At 31.9% G+C, this 20,299-nt stretch overlaps 1 protein-coding gene across 5 annotated transcripts; it reads left to right on the plus strand.

The window, feature by feature from the left end:
* Nucleotides 14,399-20,156, plus strand: LOC109707012. Of its 5 annotated transcripts, XM_020228045.1 has the most exons (9): nucleotides 14,399-14,587; nucleotides 14,826-15,426; nucleotides 15,682-15,781; nucleotides 16,586-16,654; nucleotides 17,126-17,243; nucleotides 18,098-18,186; nucleotides 18,826-18,887; nucleotides 18,983-19,079; nucleotides 19,665-20,156. In XM_020228045.1, the coding sequence occupies exons 2-9, from the start codon at nucleotides 15,092-15,094 to the stop codon at nucleotides 19,713-19,715; spliced, it is 921 nt and encodes a 306-aa protein (XP_020083634.1). In that variant the 5' UTR covers nucleotides 14,399-14,587; nucleotides 14,826-15,091; the 3' UTR covers nucleotides 19,716-20,156. The 5 variants fall into 5 exon arrangements, with proteins under 5 accessions (XP_020083634.1, XP_020083633.1, XP_020083636.1 ...); XM_020228044.1 differs by having other exon boundaries at nucleotides 14,399-15,426; XM_020228047.1 differs by having other exon boundaries at nucleotides 14,399-15,426; nucleotides 17,132-17,243.

Raw genomic sequence — 20,299 nt, forward strand, 5'->3', positions numbered from 1 at the left:
ATTTTGAACTAGGCTAATATACTATTAATAACACCAAATTATTGGAGCTACAAAGTTTTTGGCCATTGGATTAAGAGATGTGCGGTTAGAATGATACGGACCTTCTAGGGTTGAGTGGGTGGTTCCTTGAATAGTATGATCTGACGGATGAAAATGATTAAAAGGGTAGATCTAATGGCGAAAAACTTGGTAGCATCAGTGCTTCATGCTATTAATAGCATAGTAGCCGAATTCTATGATTTTTATGTCATTCATTTTGTGTCATATTTTTATCTAACTCTAGTTCAACTAAAATTCTATTTCAAGTTAGAATGTGTTAGAGTAAAAGATTATTTTTAGGTGTATTTTTTTTTTGATAAAAATTTTAAAATAAAAAAGGCTATTTTTTTAACCAAATATGAAAAAAAAAAGCTTTTTTTGAAAACTAAATTTTCAGAAAACTAAACAACCTAGTTATAGAAAAAGAAAAATAAGGTTAAGATCTTTCATAATATTATTTTTTTAATACAGTGTTAATGTATTAAAAAATTTTGCATGTTGTTGACTTTTAATTCTGGGCATCAAGACCAAAACGAATTCAAAATGGCTTAGATAACACAAGACATGTCTGTTTAAATAAGATCGTTTCGAATAATAATAATAATAGCTTATTAATAATTTTTATCAAATTTACTAATTTTATTTATTTTATAGCGAATAAATTTAGATTAATTAACTATCAATAGTTAATTTAGTCAATCAAATTTAATACAACTTTTTCACTTAAATACTAAATAATATAAATTGAAAAGAAAAATTCAAAGTTAGGGGATTTGAGGGATCTGTTTGTGTGTGTGCTTTAGATGGGGTGGTTTTCTATAAATTTGACCTTCATTTAATAAGTGAAAGAGGGATATTATGAGGTGGGGGAGGAGAGGATCTTGGATGAGTTCCGAGGGAGATCTCTCACACTTCTTTCTTAGTTATTATTAATACTTATGATGATGATGATGTGCCCAACGTGGACAAATTTATTAAAAAAAATAATGGCACAGTTGCTGGATCTGCCGTCCATTACTTGAACGGTATAAATTTAAAAAATATAATTTATTAAATATTTTTAAATATTAATTTAGTTATAAATATAAAATAATTAAATTTTAAATTTTGAATCTCGAATATTAATTACCAAGTTGTTAACTAATTATATTATATACGATAATTTTTTAATCACTGCTGATCTGACAAGCTCTACAGCAATACTTTAAATCAATTTTATTTATAGACTAATTGTATAAAAAAAAATTTATATCTGTAGACATATTTTGTCTTAATTTTTTGAAAGTTAAAATTTACGCACTTGTTTAGTTAGTTCTTTAAAATAAAAATTACATAAAATTTTTTTAAACTTCAAATTATAGTGTAAGATATATATATATTCTATAATAGTGTGTGTAATTATTATTTTTTTTAGATTAATAAGTGCATGAATCAAAATTAATTTTTTGAAAAATATATTATGATAATTAAATAATATTTGACCAAGAAAGAGATCATGTCCTTGGAAGGACACAATATCTTTTGCCCGAATTTCAAAGCGAAGGCCAAGGAAAGAATCTCTCGAAAGCCAAAACATGTCTTTTGTACACAGTAGTAGGTATAAATGTAGCGAGATCCCTCAACAGTTTGCTTCTTTGAAACACACCCCCCTATATTTTCAAAATAATGGAATTATTTTTTTATTCGCACTATACCTGTAATTACAGCCGTTAAAATATAGCTTTTCGTATTTTAGAAGGCTCAGAAAATTTAAGAATAATTTTAAAATAAAATATACTGTATTTTAATTATATAATAACTCGTTGATATTTTATTATAATAAAATATAATATATTTTTATAAAGGCTTAACTGCATACATACAGTTTTCTGTAGATATATCGAATAGCATATATATCTTTATAAAATTTAACTTCTCATATTTATTTTTACAAAAGTTCTAACGTTTTCAAATATATCTTTACTGTTAGAATCCGTTAGAAAAATATAGTTAACCATAGATAAAATATTTAATTATGATTAGTAAATGAAGAAAGTGATGATAGAAAAAAAGAAAATGATCGTTGAAAATTCTTGAGAGGGCATTTTTGTATAATTATAATAATTCGAATTTTTAGAGGAATATATTTATGATGACGAAAATATTATTTTTTTACTTATCTTTTTATTAAAAAAATAAATAATATTATAATAATAATAAATCAGATGAATAAATATAAATATCTCTTGAGGTCGTGCTCGTAAGGAATGTGGGAGGGGATACGCTTTTGTCAGTGTTTATTGTTTAATTACTCTCCTCAATAAGGGGGTGTTTCTTTTTCCCTAAAAAGGAAAATTCATAAAATATTTTTCTGATTTTTTTGTTCATTCAATTCTTAATAAAAGTATTATTGTTGAAAAAGCCTTCTCAGTTTTGGGTTAAAAAATGACTTGTAGTTAAACTAAAGTTTTAGTAAAAACTAATTTGCTAATAAGAAGTCAATGGTTTCAAACTAAGATTTTTTTTTTTTTTCACTTTATAAGTTTGTTATGCCAAAAGTTTGTACACAAACATATGAGAGAATTAAAAAATTACAACAGTCAATATCTTTATTATTATTATTATTATTATTATTATTTTTCGTAATTAATTTCATCGCTGGCCATTCTAAAAAAGCTAAGTTATGATCAAATTTAATTTAGAACAAATCAAATAATAAAAATAAATATTTATGGCCTGAAATTACTTTATCCACCTCGCATAGGAGCGATGTGCGGGTGTGCTGTGTTGTGCTGTGCCTCCTCAGTTTCTAGAAGAGGCACAGTTTATGGACGAAGTCTACATGTCACACTTGCACCTCATAATCAGTAATAAGTCAATCATATTTTTTTTAAAAAATATAATAAAAATATTTTTTTATGATAAAACGGGTGAATCCAGAAGGAACAATTCTATTGGTAGGGAACGGTTTCTGAACCCTACAAATTTGGTGTACTCTGTACCCCCAGATCTTGAAGTACACCTTTCTCCTTGCACTCTTAACTTCAATTAACTCTTCTTTGTAGCAGTTATAATGTATAAATAAAAAATATATTTGGTGCCAAATAGATGGCAAAAAATTACATTAAATTAATACCTTTAACCTTTTACATATTTTTATATAATATGTAAATATTTGATTGAATATCTCAAATTCTATGTGTTATAATTATGAAGGAGAATACTCTCTCCCGTGCATGGAGAAAACCTTTTTTGTGACATATTAATTATGTTGTGTCATATGAGATAGCAAACAGTTAAATCATGAGATCTTATTTGCTCCTCAAAAGGGAGGAAAAAAAAAAAAAAAGAAGAACATATTGTTATTTATAATATAGAATTTGAGATATTCANAAAAAAAAAAAAGAAGAACATATTGTTATTTATAATATAGAATAATTTTGACAAAGAAACTTTTCTCTGCTATATTCTTCTAAAATATTCCTATTATTCTCCCAGGGATAATGCTTTAATTAACACTGCAAATTCGAATTTTTTTAAGGTTATATTATATATTAAAACCAAAATTTTTTAAATTTTGAATATCTATTTTAAAAGCACTTATAAATTAGATTGTGAAATTACTACCTATTTCAAAATGCCCAATATAGTTTTTAAGTAAATGAGGCTTGAGCCCAGGGCCTAGGGCCCAGGCCCATAATGTCAAAGCTTGTTATGATGCGTTTTTTAGTGCATAATGGGCTCACTTAGGGAATCACAACTCCATATTTGTTATATGTTTGTATGCAATTCCCTCTTTGGATTGACAAAAAATTGTACCTTAGGGTGATAAAATTTTAGGAATCACCACTCCAATAAATTGTCTTTTATTTTAGTTCCTTCAAATTTTTTATGAAGCTGTTTACAAGAAATTAATTGTGCCAATGTGTTTTAATTCTATTTTCCTTTTTTATTTTTACAAGTATTTTTTTGGCTAAATTACAGAAAACCCTTCGGTCAATGCCCGCTTTTTCATTTTTCCCCTGTCATTCAAAAAGCTATACTTTATCCTCCTCACTTTGACCTCCGCCGTTAGTGTTCCTTTAGAGTTTCGTTTATGTCCTATTGATGAGCTAGTTCACCGAAGCCACAAAATCTAGATTTAAATTTTCAAAATGATTTTTTGTATTTAGATAAAGAAAACATTTATTTATTATGTTTCTTTATCTCAATTTGGATACCATAATTTGAATTTGAGATCATTAAACTTTGGACTTGATACCATTGAAAATTTATCTGCTTTCTTGTTTGCTAAATAGGATCACAAGTAAAGTTGGTTCTTTAAGTGCTAAACTCTAAAATTTTCCACCTTTATACACTCACCACAATCTTAACCTCCTCTATTTTCCTGCAACTCGACGAATCAAAACAAAGAAGCACTTGCTACCTTTCTTTGTTGCCAAGGCACTAAAATCATCTTTGCAATTGATGTAAACTTATGTGCTACTCTTTCCCGAGATCGGTGCTCTTCGAGGAGCGTAGTGAGATTCTGCTGCACAATTTGACCGTTCCGATGCTCGAAACGAACATCTTTAGATTCTACTTCATCATAAGATGCTCGAAAAGCACGATTCATGGAATCGAATTTCTGGGTTAACTTTTGTTTTTAGGAAAAGGAAAAGAGAAAGTGATTTTGGATCTTTTGCTTAAACTTTATGATGTAAGGGTGACTAGTTATATTGGTGGGTGTACTTTTCTCTCTTAAGTTGGATTCATTCTTTAGGTGGACATTGAAGTGGACTCAATAAATCTCCATATATAGTGGTTTTCAAGGACCTTCCAATGTAGTACTTTCACTAGAATTGCTTCAAATCTCTTTAGCTTTGTTGCTTTGATATCTTAATTGTGGTTTCTCCTGATGCTACATAACACATGGACCACTTTCCTGTTGAAGAGTGGAGTTTGACATCATCAGGTTGGTAAGCTCGTTCTATAATTTTGTCAAGTTGGTTTCTTTTTTGTTTTTGGCAAAAAGAGTGAAGAGACCACACTCAACTTCATATTGTTTTAATAAATTGGCATCTGCTCAACTTTTATTTGTTTTATCGTCGATTTATTTCCTAACTAAATCGAGGATTCCGCCGAAGTTAACAGTAGTCTCCTCTTTATAAACTCTTGGGGCCTGTTTGTTTCGAGGGAAGTGGGGTGGAAGTGGGACGGGGGAAGTGATTTTCGGTGAAAACTGACCACTTCCGCTGTTTGGTTCACCGTAATTTTATTACGCCCGAAAGTCCAATTCACCTAAACTAGTGAACTTGACTTCGCCCTCCCATGGGGCGAAGTCAATTCCGGTGAAGTGAAAAAAAATGCAAGAATGAATTGATGTGTTAGGATTACCTCTTCTAAAATATGATCAAATTTGATTAGGTAAACTTTAATATATTTTTTGTTTAATTTGTATATTTAGAAAATGATGAAAAATGAATTTGTTAAATGTTAATAATTTTTTAACTTTAGAATTTTATTTGTTGCATTATTATAATTTATATGCAAACAAATAATATATTTTTTAAAAATTTTATTTTATAATTATACATATATATAATTATATACATATATAATTATATTAATTTTTATTTATTATAATATATTATTCACTATAAGTTACAAAATAGACAATGATATCACTTTGGGGGTAAGTATACCGGGGGTGGAGAGCTACACTTTTTACGTCATCTACTTCCTACCAAACAAACAACAGAACTCGCAGAACTGCACTTCCACAGTTAGAAACAAACAGCAGAAGTGAACTAATTTTCACCCCAACTCCACTTCAACCCAAAGTCCACTTCCACCCCAAGTCTACTTACGTTGAAACAAACATACCCTTGGCGGATATAGATATTAAAATACTGATCATTGATAGTTTAAGCTTTTTAGAGAATAACTATTATTGTGCATGATATCAGAGCAGAAAGACTATATCTTGAGTCCATACACAAGTCGCGAGTCCAAGCATGAAATGAATATAAATATTAATAGCGGTTGTTTCACAAATCATTTTTGTAGTCTTTTTTGTTTTTGTAGAAGTAGTAGTAGTATTTTGTTGCGCTTGAAAATATACCTTGGTCACTCTCAAGTAATTTATTCTTATTGTCTGGTCTAATATGTTACATCTGCTTAAAAGGTGCAGCACACAAGCTTTAGAAAAGGGAGAGCATGGATCCTTTTTGAAAAATGTTGCTCAATGAACTAGTTTTTTTTTTCCTTTTCTTTTCATCTTTTTCTTTTGCTTTGCTTCTTAGAGAAACAACCCCAATTTGGCTAGTATAAGCAAAGGACTATGGTGGGGCCCCAACTTCATTTAACTTGTGCAAAAGAGTCCATCCAGTGTGGTTGTAGTGGCTACCAGCACTGAATAGCATCAAGATGAGGTGCTGAGTATGCTTTTGGAAGATACACCTCGCCGTACATTTCGCGCACTAACAATCTATTTGGCCCAGTTTCTGAAACATCTTCTGTGCTTCAAGAAGGTCAAGTGTTTCATAATAGATTTGTTTACCTCCACGTACGTTTCTGCGTTCACCAACAGTAGCTTCAATGTAGTGCTCCGTGCAGAAATAGCGATATGAAGAGCTCGCTTCTTGCTGTAGCAGAAGTAACATACTGAGCTTCAAATGCAGAAGCCCGAATAATTACGTGCTTCTAAGGATACTTTCAAAGAAGTATTAATATAGTGCTGCTTCAAAGCATATAGAGCTTATCGCATGAGAAATTGAATCTTTACTATAACGAAAGTTATAATCAAGGTGTGTCGAACAGATTATAATGAGACAGCTCTCTTCAGTTCGATTCAAACAGTACTTCTGTAGAAACTGCGGCACGACAAACGGGCTTCGAACGAATATTTTTTCGTGGTCCAATGATTTGGGCACTGGCTCTTCACATCTCTTTTAAGCCAGTTGGAATCTTTGATGGAGGCCATGATTCTACTTTTTTACTTCCTGGTGGAGAAACATCACCTGTATCTCATGTGGCCTCCTGAGCAATCAAATTAAGGTACTATTTATTAATAATATTATTATTACATTTTACCCCTTTTTTTAATTTTTTTTTCTTAGCATTAATTCATTTATCTTATTTCAAAATTGGATCCTCAAAAATCGGCTAATAAGATATTAAATATAATTCAAGAGATTTTAAGATAGTGATTGAAAATATATTTTTACATTGCGGAGAAATCTCTCTCTTTTTTTTTTTTAATTCTATTTAAGGAGTAGAAAAAGGACGCGTCATCAATTCCACTCAAAATCCCCACAATGGAGTCCACACTCCCTTTTTGGGATTCACATTACACTCCAAATACCCTAACTTTTATTTTATTTTATTTATTTATTTATTTATTTATTTATTTTACAGTAACACTATTTGAGTGGTGATAGTGCTCCCCTTTTTCCCCAAAGCGAGTACACCCACAGCCGTGATACTGACACGTGGGCCCCCATTTTCTGTGGGCCCCACACCTCTCCTTACCCCTCAACTATTTTTATTTTGATTGGAACCCTCGCTTTTCTTTTTTTTTTTAAAAAAAAAAGTTTTATACTTAAATTAAGTTAAAATTTTTATCATATTTACTATTGACTGTTAATAGCCTAGTTTTGTTTTCCAAAAAGTAACTTAAGTTGCTAAATTTAACGAATTTACCAATAAAATTAATAGAATTTTTAATTTAATCCGGCTTACGAAATTTTAAATTTGCGGACGTGTTAATAATGACAAGGATGAAAATGGATGGAATATTACATGACCCAACCCGACTCTAAATTCGTACAGATATGGATTAGAATTCTGTCACCCGAACTCGGGTTTCGAATTTTGAATTAAATTTTCTTTTTTGGGTTTAGATTCATATCCGGGTTCACTATTTTTCTTTGAATTTGGATTCATATTCAAATTCCAATTATCTGAATTAAAAATTAGTTTTGCTACGTTTTCAACATGTAACATACCTTCGGAGTCATATTTGGCTTTATTTTTTAGTAATTTAAAAAAAAATTAAATATGTGATGGTAATTTTTTTGCCTTTCCTCATATTTATTTATTAAATATTCAACTTACATCCACGTTCATTTAATATCGAAATTTATTTTTGTGGGTTATGAATTTAAATTTTAGTATCCGATCAATATCCAAGTACTCCGAATTCAAATAGGACATAAAAATATTAATATAAAAATATGAAATAGGCACGCACTATATGATCCACATCCAATTCATTTTCATATTTAATCCCTACTTGAGGGGCCTATTTGAGATATCCTAGAATCTTGGTGGTCTCCACGCACTTTTAGCTCGCATATAAAAACCACACGACCCACGCTAACCCACGTGAACGCCTTTACTATTTCCATCCCCGCCGCCTCCACCGGCCAATAGGAATCCGCAACGTGGCGCGTCATAACTGGCTGGTCCTCGCAGGTACCATCCAACCAGTGCGTGCCGCGCTGGCGCGTGGGCCCCGCTCCGCAATTGCTCACGTTTGGTAAATTTTAAACCAGTTTAACTGCTGACGTGGATATACCACGAGTCGACACGTGGCGTATACGGAATCGAAGCCGCGAAAGCGTTTGCGCGCGCATTGCGTCACGCCGTAGCTTTATTATTTTTTTTTTTTACCAATATAATAATTTTTTAAAAATTATATTTTAGAAAAATTATGTGTTATTCTCGTATTGAGAGTTTGAAAATGAAAATTAGTGTTAGTAAATATCTAATGATGCGTCTTAATGAGATGCGTCCATCAAATTTTTTTTATTAATTGTCCTTGAATTCAAATCTAATTGAAATTTTGTGAAAATTTTACTTGTGATATTTTTGATAAAGCGGGGCCAATCAAATCTGTTTGAAACTATCCTGTAGTGATTTTTTAATCACTGTGTAAATAGTAAGTTATATTTTACGTATACAAATTGATCGCCGAACTAGCGGCGCTATCTGAGTTGTTATGTGTAATGCATTCTGAGTGATCTCGCAATTGACATAAAATCAAGCGAGATTAAGCATATGTAACAACTCAGAATTCACGTGCTAAATTTGTGAACTCATGTGTCTGCTTTTGAGATCCAAATTTGTTCTCAATTTATATCTTCATTTTGGCTTCAATCTGTCGATCGACCAGCACACTGTATAGTCCCACATATTACTGTATCTTTTTCGACCCTCCCCAAAGGAGCAAAATCAAAGAAAAATTCTTAAGCCACCGTATAGTCCCACATATTGCTGGCCAGCACAGATGGTAGAATTATTGCATCTTACATAATCTATCAAATCTAAATCAGTGTTACAATTATAGTATTCCCTTCACGTGATCGTTTCGATACCCTAATAATCTGGCACTAGAAGCTATCCCGAAACATAAGAATCTCAAATTACGAGCACATTGTTCAAGTCTCAACGTAATTACTATATATGGCTGCAAAATAAATCAGATTTAATTAAAATTATTTTTACTATAGAAAAATCAGATTTGTTATAGTCAACAAACAGTGAAAAATGAAAAGATTTAATGATATTTCTCTTAAAGAAAATTGAATACATATTATGAACTATTCACAAAATTAAATAGCCAATTATAAAATGAAAAAAAGCTCTAAAAGTATCATTTTATATATTAAAAAAAAGGAATCAGCTTCCTTTTCTCCCAAAAAAAAAAGAAAAAGAAGAAGATATTTTGGCATCTGAGAACAGTAGAGGATCCAATTCCAAAGCAGATTCCAATCTCCCAATATGTACTAGTGGGAGAATTTGACCTCCTCTTTTTCATCATTATCATAAATTATTATTGTTACTATTATTATCATTATTTTTATTTATATTATTTTTTGGGGATGCATGTGAATCAACCCAAAAAATGCACCTGTTGAGAGCACTGAAAACAATGAACCCCAATTATTATCACACCTAATACTGTGATTCCCATGGTGCCCCTTTTTTACTTAATGACATTTATGTAATTTTGTGGAATAGGAGGGTTTGTTTTGCTAACACATGCAAAAGCAAAAGAGGTGGTGGGAGTGGAATGGTATATATATATATATATATATATATATATATGGAATGAGCACCCACCCCAGTTGCAGCTAGAAAATTCCTGTAGAAAAAAAAAAAAAATAAAAGGAAAAGAATAAAAGAGAAAAGGACAAGCACAGTAACAAAAAAAAAAATCAAAATTATCACTTTTGCAGAAACAGATTTTGGATAATTAATTTGTTCTGTCGTGTATTTGATTTTAATCACCTCAGTTACCTAACAAGATTCTCTTGTCGCTTTCTACTATATCGATATTTTGGTAATACGATAACAAAACCAAGCGCAAGCTTTATGACGGTAATCAGCAACAAAATAAAAATACAAATAGAAAAATAAAATTATCTTTATTAAGATGGAGAATCCTAAAAAAGTTTAGGACACGGTTGTTCTACGTAATTGTAGTCTCTTTATAGTGCTCAACTTGTACATATGGATAACTATGAAAAATTAAAATCCACATTGATTAACAATCTGATAATTTGATCTTATTTTTAACACAAGCACCCTCAGACGACTAGTCAGAGAAATTCTTAGCTCGATTTTTTCGATTTTGTTTATTGTTTTAGTCAGCGCAAATTGTATAGTTCATCTAATATTTATTATGTACATGAGTAGAGATGCTGAGACTAATCATAAGCAGTTTACTTATTGATCCATCTCTTGGATACATAATAAGAGTAGAGCTCATGTAGTAATATTATTTAATGATGCTCTATAATATATTTTATACTAAAAGCTGTGCAACAGCTTTGACATATGCTTTACATAAACGCAAGTGTCTTATCACCGCACTATTAGCGTTTTGGTTTTGGATGTGAGGAACAAATATCTGACTCTGTTGTAGAATATATATATAGTATATTTATAACTCCAGTCGCTTTTTTGTTACAGTAAAATTTAAAATATCAAATAGAAATTATACATTTTTGAGGATCAGTATCTCACTTTCACTTTTTTACAAGTATTCTAAACTTTTTTAGTTATCACGCACTTAATAGAGTAATCAAAATAAAGCTAAGTTATAGAAAAATTTTCTATTAATATCCATTTTTTCACCATCTCTTCGTATCATTCAAAAATTTATATTTTGTTCTTTTAAAAAATAAAAAATATTCACTTTGACCCCCGCCGTCAGTATTCTGTTAGGGTTTCGTTTATATTATATTTTTTTATACCTAAAATATTCCTGAAACCCTCTTCCTTGCTCATTCTCGGCCGCGCCGCCTCACCCTCTTTGTCCATGCCCACACACACCCTCGCCTACCTCCGCCGCCTCACCCTCGTCCTCGCCCACCTTTCCGTCCACGCCATCCTAAAGAAGATTATGAACAATTTGATTTTTTTATCACAGCGTACTCCCTATGAATATTTTTTATTTTTTAGCTTAGATTTTTGAATGACATAGGAGAAAGCGAAAGAGCAGGTATTAATAGAGAGGTTTTCTATAATTTAGTCAAATATCTACTAATAGTTGATGGATTAGAAAATTTATAATTTTTGTATAAAAAAATAACTGATCATGTCTAGCACAAGCGATAAAAAACTTGATTGCTGGTTACGGATCTGTCGTTCTAGTTTGAAAGTCTATTTTTTTTTAAAAAATAATAAATAATAAAATTTAGAGAATGATGAGGTGAAAGAGATGGAGAAAAAGAAGTTGGACTTTAGAAAGAGAAAAAAAGAAAAGAAAAGAAAAGAAAGGAGTAAAAAAAAAAAAAAAAGATAAAAAAAGAAAGAAGGAAGACGCCTCTACAATAATTGGCCTTCTGTGCTTGTCTCGGGACTGGTGCGAGATCTCAACCTTCTCTTTCTCTCCTTATTATTACTACTGGGGTTAATTGCAAATTGGTCCCTAATCTTTACACTATTGTCGTTTGGTGGCTACATTTTGCTGTTGAAGCTTTTCTCAGAACTAGGCTGGTATACTATCAGTAATATAGAGACTTCCGTGCTATCGAATTGTTTTCGATGATGCGGATTACAATAAAATCTGCTCCGTTAGATTTGATCTATAATATTTGAAAACTAAATTTTGTAATTTTTCGACATTATTTGGCTAGTGATCAAAAGGTCACAAAAAGATAATTTTAATAGCCGATGTGATACGTTTGTGAATTTAACGGTGTAAAATAATCCAAATTTAATAAAAATTTTATAGAATTTTTTTTTACTATTTAAAGTATGATCAATACCTCTAATTTTAAATTCAAGTATTTTATCATTATTTTTTATAATATTTTTATTTTTAGTCGTTTATTTTTAGACTACTCGTTTGATAGATAAATGATATCAAAAAATTATAAAATTTAGTTTTCAAATACTTTCCATAGTGTAAATCAAGTATAACTTGAGCAGATTATTGATTTGGAAGCTGTATCATCAAAAATAACTTGATAGCACGGAGGCTTCTGTTGTACCAATAATATACAAGCCGGACTCTTCTTCACCGTTGCATTTTATTGGGGAAAAAACAAGCATAAAACTTGACAGTACGATAAATTATTTTGATTTGACATCAATTTTTTAAAAATTTTAGTTTTAGTATTCAATCTTTTAATTTGTTTGATGTAAACAATTTAATAGCTTTTTGGATGTAAAATTTAAACAGATTGCTTATATTAATAAATTTACAGTTGCACGAATTACATAGTTAGAGGGACTAACTGGCTCAAATTAAATAAATTAAATAGTTAGTAGTAAAATCTAATTTGTATAGATCAGATAGTTTGATCAAAATTAGTAATAGTTAATAAAATAAGTCATGTCAACTCCAATAAAATTCTGCTTGCTAACAAAAATCATGACCACGATCCAATAGCGCCCTTAATCTCGATACTATATTATTTTAATTACTGAAAGAGTACAGTGGCACTCTTTGCTCGATATTAAGGATGTCAAATACTTCAAAAGAGACATCAGGTATCGAGTGTAATATTGAGATACTTGTAGACAGATAGAAAGATACTGAGGGTCATCAAATTACGCTGCTGTGGACATTGGATGCAGGGAAGTAGAGACTAGGGACTAAAGTACAAAAAAAAAGAAAAAAAAATTAGAAACCTATATTGCAATTAATTCTAAAAGTTAAAGATCTAATTAAAGAAAAATAAATATTTCGAACCAAAATAAAAAAAAATGGGGTGTAGGTTGGGGACCAGTGCTGCAATTAACTCTTATATTAGCCCCTTTTTCGAAATGAATATTGTTGTGTCTACATACATATTTTATAATATTTTATTAATACCGAAGAATTTAATTAGATGGCTGCTACAATTTATAAAAAAAATAATTTAATTTATGGACGAAATAGTAAATTAAAACAACAAAAAGAACGAAAATTTGCTACATGAGTTTTAAGTAAGAAATTTTTTTAGTAGTAAATTAAAACAACAAAAAGAACTAAAATTTGCTACATGAGCTTTAAGTAAGAAATTATAAAAAAAAACTAGTAAGCGCATGAAGGAGTAAAAATCTAAATAAAAAAAAAACTAGAAGTTGAGCGGTCTCATAAAAAAAAGGGTAAAAATATATAGAGTTAACTTGTTTTGATTCAACTATCCAATTTTTTTAATAATTTAATTCAGTATCCATCCTTTTAATTTATCTGATAAAAATTATTTGATAATTTTTTTATAAATTTTAGACTCAATACTTATTTCAATAAAATTATACTTATATAAATTATATAAAATATGTTGAATTTTAAAAGTCATCAAATGGCTAAAATCAAACCGTTGGATCATAAGTTCCATATATAAAGTTTACCCTTCAGAAAAAATAATGGGTATATTTGAAAATGACCTATAGACGAGGGGTCTCCACGCATTTTTACCCGCATTACCATTTCCTTCTTTTCTCTACTATTATTATTAGGGAAAACTTCAAAAACCCTCCCTGTGGTTTCACACTTTCTCATTTTAGTACCCTGTGGTTTAAAGTTTATCAAGTTAGTACCCTGTGGTTTCTCACTTTATCACTTTAGTACCCTGTGGTTTAAAGTGTATCAAGTTAGTACCCTGTGGTTTCTCACTTTATCACTTTAATACCCTGTGGTTTAAAGTGTATCAAGTTAGTACCATGTGGTTTTGCACTTTATCACTTTAGTATCCTGTGGTTTTACACTTTATCACTTTAGTATCCTGTGATTTAAAAAACCACAGGGTACTAACTTGATACACTTTAAACCACAGGGTACTAAAGTGAAAAAAATTGAAACCACAAGGAGGGTTTTTAAAGTTTTCCCTTATTATTACTATAAATAGTATTACTATATTATATATATATATATATATATATATAATAATTATATAATGTAGAAAAGGAAGAGGCTTCGTCTTTCTCCTTTTCCCCTTCTTTCCCTTCTCATTGGCAAGGGGAAAAGCTGGGGCGGCACCATAGCAACAAAAGTAGGTGGCGAGAGGAGAGGAGAGGAGAGCGTAGTAACCCTAGGAGAGCCCCTCAAAATTGGTTCCCTTGAGAAGAGGATCATACACATTGCGAGGTTTCATCTCTCTCTCTAATCAAGTTCAATTGTGTTCTCTTCAATCCTTCCCTTGTGTGCTCGTTTTCTCCCGGTGGTAGCTCTTTCTTGGGGCTTTTTCGGGGGTTTTGAAGTGTGAATTCAAGTGGGTTTTTCGCAAAACCGCGTTTTGATTCGTTTTAGGAGATGAAATTGATGTTTCCTGGTTGTTGGCGGCGGAGTTTGATGGTAAAGGTTGCGTCTTTTTGAATTTTTGTAGGGTTTGAGGCGTTTGATTGAGTCGGTTTGGAGAAGGGCGAAGTGGAAATTGTGAACCCTAGAGCTGTTTTCGGCAAATTTTGTGGTGATCGTGACGGAATTCTGAGAGTTGCGTGGGGAAATCATCGAAATTTGTCACAAAATTCGGTCTTTAGAAGTGGAGATTTAAGAGAAGTGCCCTCAAAAAAGGAATTTTTGGTGATGAGGGTTTGGGAGGAGCTTTGAAAGATCAACTTTGGTTGGGGGAATTTCTTGCCCTTTTCTGGTATGCAGATGGCGGCGGATCCTAACATGAATTTTGGGGTTTTCCCCCAATCCTTCTGCAATCAACGCATGGTTTCTTTCCAGCCGAGCGGATTGAAAGGCGAGGTCGGAATCATTCCTGGGAGCATGAACTGTTCGATCGCGGTTAACAGCGCACCCGGGATGCCTGCGATGCCTGGGATGGTGAACGCCACCACCTGTTCGATGATTTCTCCTTCTCCCGTGAATCCTCCCAGTAATTTGCTTGTTGAGCCAGCGCATGGCCTCAAGCACGGAGCGATGTTGGCTGTGGATTGGTCTAATCAAGAATTAGCATTGCTCAAGGAGGGCCTTGATAGGTATTTTTACTTATTTGTTCTAATTTACCTTTAATCTTAATGCTAACATGCTTGCTATTACTTTCGCTTAATTATTTACGCTTCTACGTGAATAAAATTTGTCTCCCTTTTCGTGCAACAAAGGTGTCGGCACATTCATGATGTAGTAAAGTTGAGTCAAATATTGGATCAGTTTTCTGCTTTCCTTTTGCAAGCATATTAATTTTCTATTGTTATTCGTGTGCCGTTTAGCACTTACCTTCGACGAATTTTCAGATTTGCTAGCGAACCCAGTATCATGAAGTATATCAAGATAGCAGCTTTGCTACCTGAAAAGACTGTAAGGGATGTTGCCATGAGGTGCCAGTGGATGATGGTGAGTCCATAATTCGTCCTGTGAAATGCATATCTCTTCACTTATTTCTGTATAAAGGGTCACCTTGATTTCTTCTATTTGTCAAAAGTCTTATCCTATACGATTATCTTACCTTCTCATTTTTGGATTAGCTTGGTTCCTTTTGCAAAGTCGTGAATGACAGAATCACCAAATTAGATGTTCTCTAAGAAACATACAGTGCGTGTGTTCATGAATCCTAAATAGTTGAAAAGGCTTCTATTTATCCCTCCATCATTAATCTTTTGTTAAACAAGAATATCGCAAGTCGGAGCGGTCAAATACTTCATATTTGTGAGCAACGAGAAGGAGCAAGTGTTTTTAATCTAAGTAAATTCTTGATAGACTATTACATGTTACTACCTTACTAGGCCAGTCCTGGGGGGTAAATGCAAATTGGCATTGAATGTACTGCAGAAATAAGTATGTAATCTGGTTCTTCATTTTTTAGAATTGAGAATGTCCACCAACTGTCCGTGTATCAATACAGAGATATGCTTGTCCTCAGCATGCTGTGTCATAAGTTATTATTAATTGCAAAAAGAATTCTTACAGTTGTTTGATAGTTTGGCATTTTCATTAACTTCCTAGGTAACTTTTGTATGACTAAGTTTGTTATTCGTTAGCTTCCCAGATGAATTTTGTATTTTTGGAGTCTAGCACTTGAGAACTATTCCTGCTAATTTAATATTTTATAATCCTAAATTGTTTTGTTTGTGTTCAACTTAAGTTGACTTTTTCGACCACTAAAATCAGTACTGCTTACTTACCTAGTGATATTTGTAGAAGAAGGAAAATAGCAAGCGAAGAAAGCAGGAAGAACACCATGTGGGAAAGAAGATCAAAGATAGGAAGGTAACAATCTTTTTTCACTTTAATAAACTTTGTACGTTATTTCCTTATTACTTGTGAATTGATCTATTTTATCATATTTTCTTGAAAATCTAGTGTAAAAAGATTGTAATATTTTCGTTCAACATTAGATGTGTAAGTTTCTGCTTTGTTAGGTCTATCTCCATTCTGTATGAGAATATTCATTTTGTACATCTGTTTTGGATCTTGTTCATCACTGTCTTATAGGAGGAAAGAATTATAAAATTATTAAACAAAGAATTTATATATGGCTTTTTGATTCATTTTATGATATTTTGATCCAAAGACAAGTTATACGGTTATGATTTCTGTTGACTCTTTTTGGGATGAAAAATTAAATTTAAAGTTTGCTAGTAAGCTGGGGATGTTCCCTCCTTCGTTTAAAAGCTTTGAAATATTTTTGCTATGTTTTTTGATATATGGCGCATTATTCTAATGCTGGCTCTTTCTTAGGAAAAGATGGTGGAGCCTTCCTTATGGGCCAACACTTATTCCATTCAGCCAGAAACAAATACAGCCTCTTCCTATATGATGCATAACACTAACCACAATAACCAATTTTTACATGAAGGTTGGTAGTTTGATCTTGTGATGATTCAACTGAATTTGTATTTTATTTGGTATGATATTGCAATTTATCTTTTCTTCCTTGCTTGTAATATTTAGTTTATGCATGCCAGTTAATACAATGTGTAACTAGGATGTATCCTATATTTGTTTTCCTTTGTGTAATAATCTATAATTGTTTGTTCTTTGAACGAGCATTTTAACTGGTGCAATAGCTGGGGTTGGGTATTCATACAACTCAACATTAAGATACCCTATTAGTATGATTTGTGCAATATTCTTATTTCTTTTCATCTTAGCTTTGGAGACTTTCTTATGAATGAATGAATTGGATCTTTTTTTCGGCTTTACGCTTTCAAATTATGATTGTTAATTCTCAACCAAGTGACATACATTTTCGCCATTCCCTATCATATATCTGCAGTTTACTACATTTGCTTTTTTTCATGTCTACACTTTGTTGAATGAATCTAATTCCTGTAACTCTATCCCTGAATTCATACATATAAACTAAATTAATTGGCCTTGGACTTTTCTTCTGCGTTGGCGTTAGGTCGAACTAGTGATATAACTATATGTTTCAACACCGTTCACATGATTATTTAAATTACCATGAAATGGAAAATATGTCAGATTTCCTCATGAACTTTTCATTATATTGTTACATTACTTCAACAACTTTTATTTTACGGCCTCCTTGTTTCACTGACTCATTAGCCAGCGTTGTCCTATTGGCTTTTTCTTTTTTTTTTTGTGAAAAGTTTGTCTTATTGGATCTCTTTTACGTTGCTCCTTGAATTAAGTTTTTTTTTTTTTTTTCTTATTATGATTTCATACTTCATCTCCTCCTATATGTAGCCCCCGTCATTGACGGTACAACACAGCATCTAATGGACGAAAATGTTCGACTTCTTAGTCAGATCGCAGCAAATATTGATAGATGCCAGGTTTGCTACCTTCCATCTTAATCTCTCCTCTTTGATTTGATGTGACCCACATTTTTTCGGTCCCTATCTTAATTCTTATATTTAGCTTATGTTACTACATACACTGCCCGAAATATTATTTAATCTACATAACAAGGATAGTTGAAAACCAATATTCACGGATTAACAGCAAATTTTTACTTCCCTCGTTGCATGTGGAAACTATTACTGACAGATTGAGGGTTTTATAAGACAGATACTGAATACTTTATAGATTTTCTTTTTGTGTTCTAATTCTCAATTTGGGTATACTGCTTGATTGCGGCAAAGTCATATGTGCTTAGCTTTCTTTGCTTCTGTACAAAAAAGAAAGAAAACAGCAGTCAGCAAAACAGATGCTGAACCTAGGTGGCATCTTGTCCTATCTATTTTGAAAAGATGGCCAACTGCTGGTAAAAATTTCAATCCTCGTCACTGTATCTTATTTCTATCTCTCTACTTGAATTTGTTCCAATAAATATCTCCTTTATATGTACCTTTAAATTATGATAAAATAAATTATCTTAAGACTGCTTCATTGAGCATTTGATTTCATAGATTTTTGGTAACAAATATAGTAGTTGATGATATCGTCTCAATACTTTCATTGCTTTTTGTCAGATTCATAATAATATTGATCTATTCAACTGCATGAGGAAGAACATCACAACTGTTCTACATCGGTAAAGTATCATTTTATAATGAAATACTCATATCAGCAGACGTGGGCCTATGAATGCTAATTTGGATTGAATCTTTGCTCTTCTTTTTTCGACAGTATGAGTCAAATGCCTAGTATTATGGGCAAGATGCCTCCATTGCCTATCTCGATGGATGAAAAACTTCTTGATTCCATGTTGTCAGGTGCTGCTATGGTAAGTCTCCATTTTCTTCTTGCCCTGTTTTGATGTCAAATTGATTTATCTATTTGTATTTGTTTTGCTTAGAAAAATAAAAACAAATCTAAATATAGAATGCGAGAGCAACATATTTTTGGAGTAACATAGGTCTTACGATAATTTCACATCTTGAATCTTGTTTTGAGCAGAAAATGAAATTAGATTGTTTGCGAGGTTTCTACTCAATAAAGAAAAAGAAGATATGTTTGCAAGGTCATCTTATGAGTCATCAGTCCTCGTAAATTTGATTGAAAGGTGAAAATATGTCAGGGACTACGCATGAGAGAAAATATTTATTATTTATTAATTACATGGAAATATAGAAGACCAGGACAACCAAAAGTATATTTGCCGGGTTTAGCAAGAGTTAGGTTGTTACCTAGCTGTCTGTCTATCTAGTTACCTTTGGAATTGTTAAACATAGGTTGTTTTTGATCGTGCCTTTTTCTGATCGTTGTACTCTCTCCATTTGTTTTACGAAAGTTCATACCTTCGACTTCTGATAATATGCTGTACAAAGCTGCTACAAACCTTCATATACATTTGATTTTCTCTTTGAAGGTGCATCCACCTAGCAACAGGTATTTGAAAGACGAACCGAGATGCTGGTAAACTGACTCGGGAGGAGCACTTGATCTCTTCATATGCAAAATTTGCTTCTGTAAATGTAGAATATGTTGGGAGCTGTCGCCTTAGCTCACGCACCGCCCACCAAAAGGATCTTGTAAAGAATACCCGTGTCTGAATCCGAAGTGCTAAACCGAGGAGGTAATAAAAGCCACTGCATTTCTTGGGCTTCGACTACAACCTGACACCAATTTTTGAGCTTTGTTTGCTAGAGCCTCTTTGTATATTCTCAATTAGAGAGAGGACTTCAAAGAATGGTTACACTATTATTATTATTATTTTTTTTTCTACTTGCTGATAAGTTATTCTTTAGCTTTTTGATGATGTCCGTCGCTTCAGGACGACATTTAAACTCGATAGAATATTTAGAGCTAGTGATCTGTTAGCTACATATATCTTAATGAAAAGGAAAAGCTTTTTGCCGAATCAGTGAGTCATACATTTGTTGTGCATTTACTTTTTTCTGCTACATTTCTACGTTATCAGCGTTGAACTTTTCGTTTTGTTTTTTCTTGCCCAAATTTCATGAAGAGTTCGAAATGTGTGCAAAATTTCCTCCCACAGTATGT

This window comes from Ananas comosus, linkage group 3 (genome assembly GCF_001540865.1).
Source record: "Ananas comosus cultivar F153 linkage group 3, ASM154086v1, whole genome shotgun sequence".
NCBI lineage: Eukaryota > Viridiplantae > Streptophyta > Magnoliopsida > Poales > Bromeliaceae > Ananas > Ananas comosus.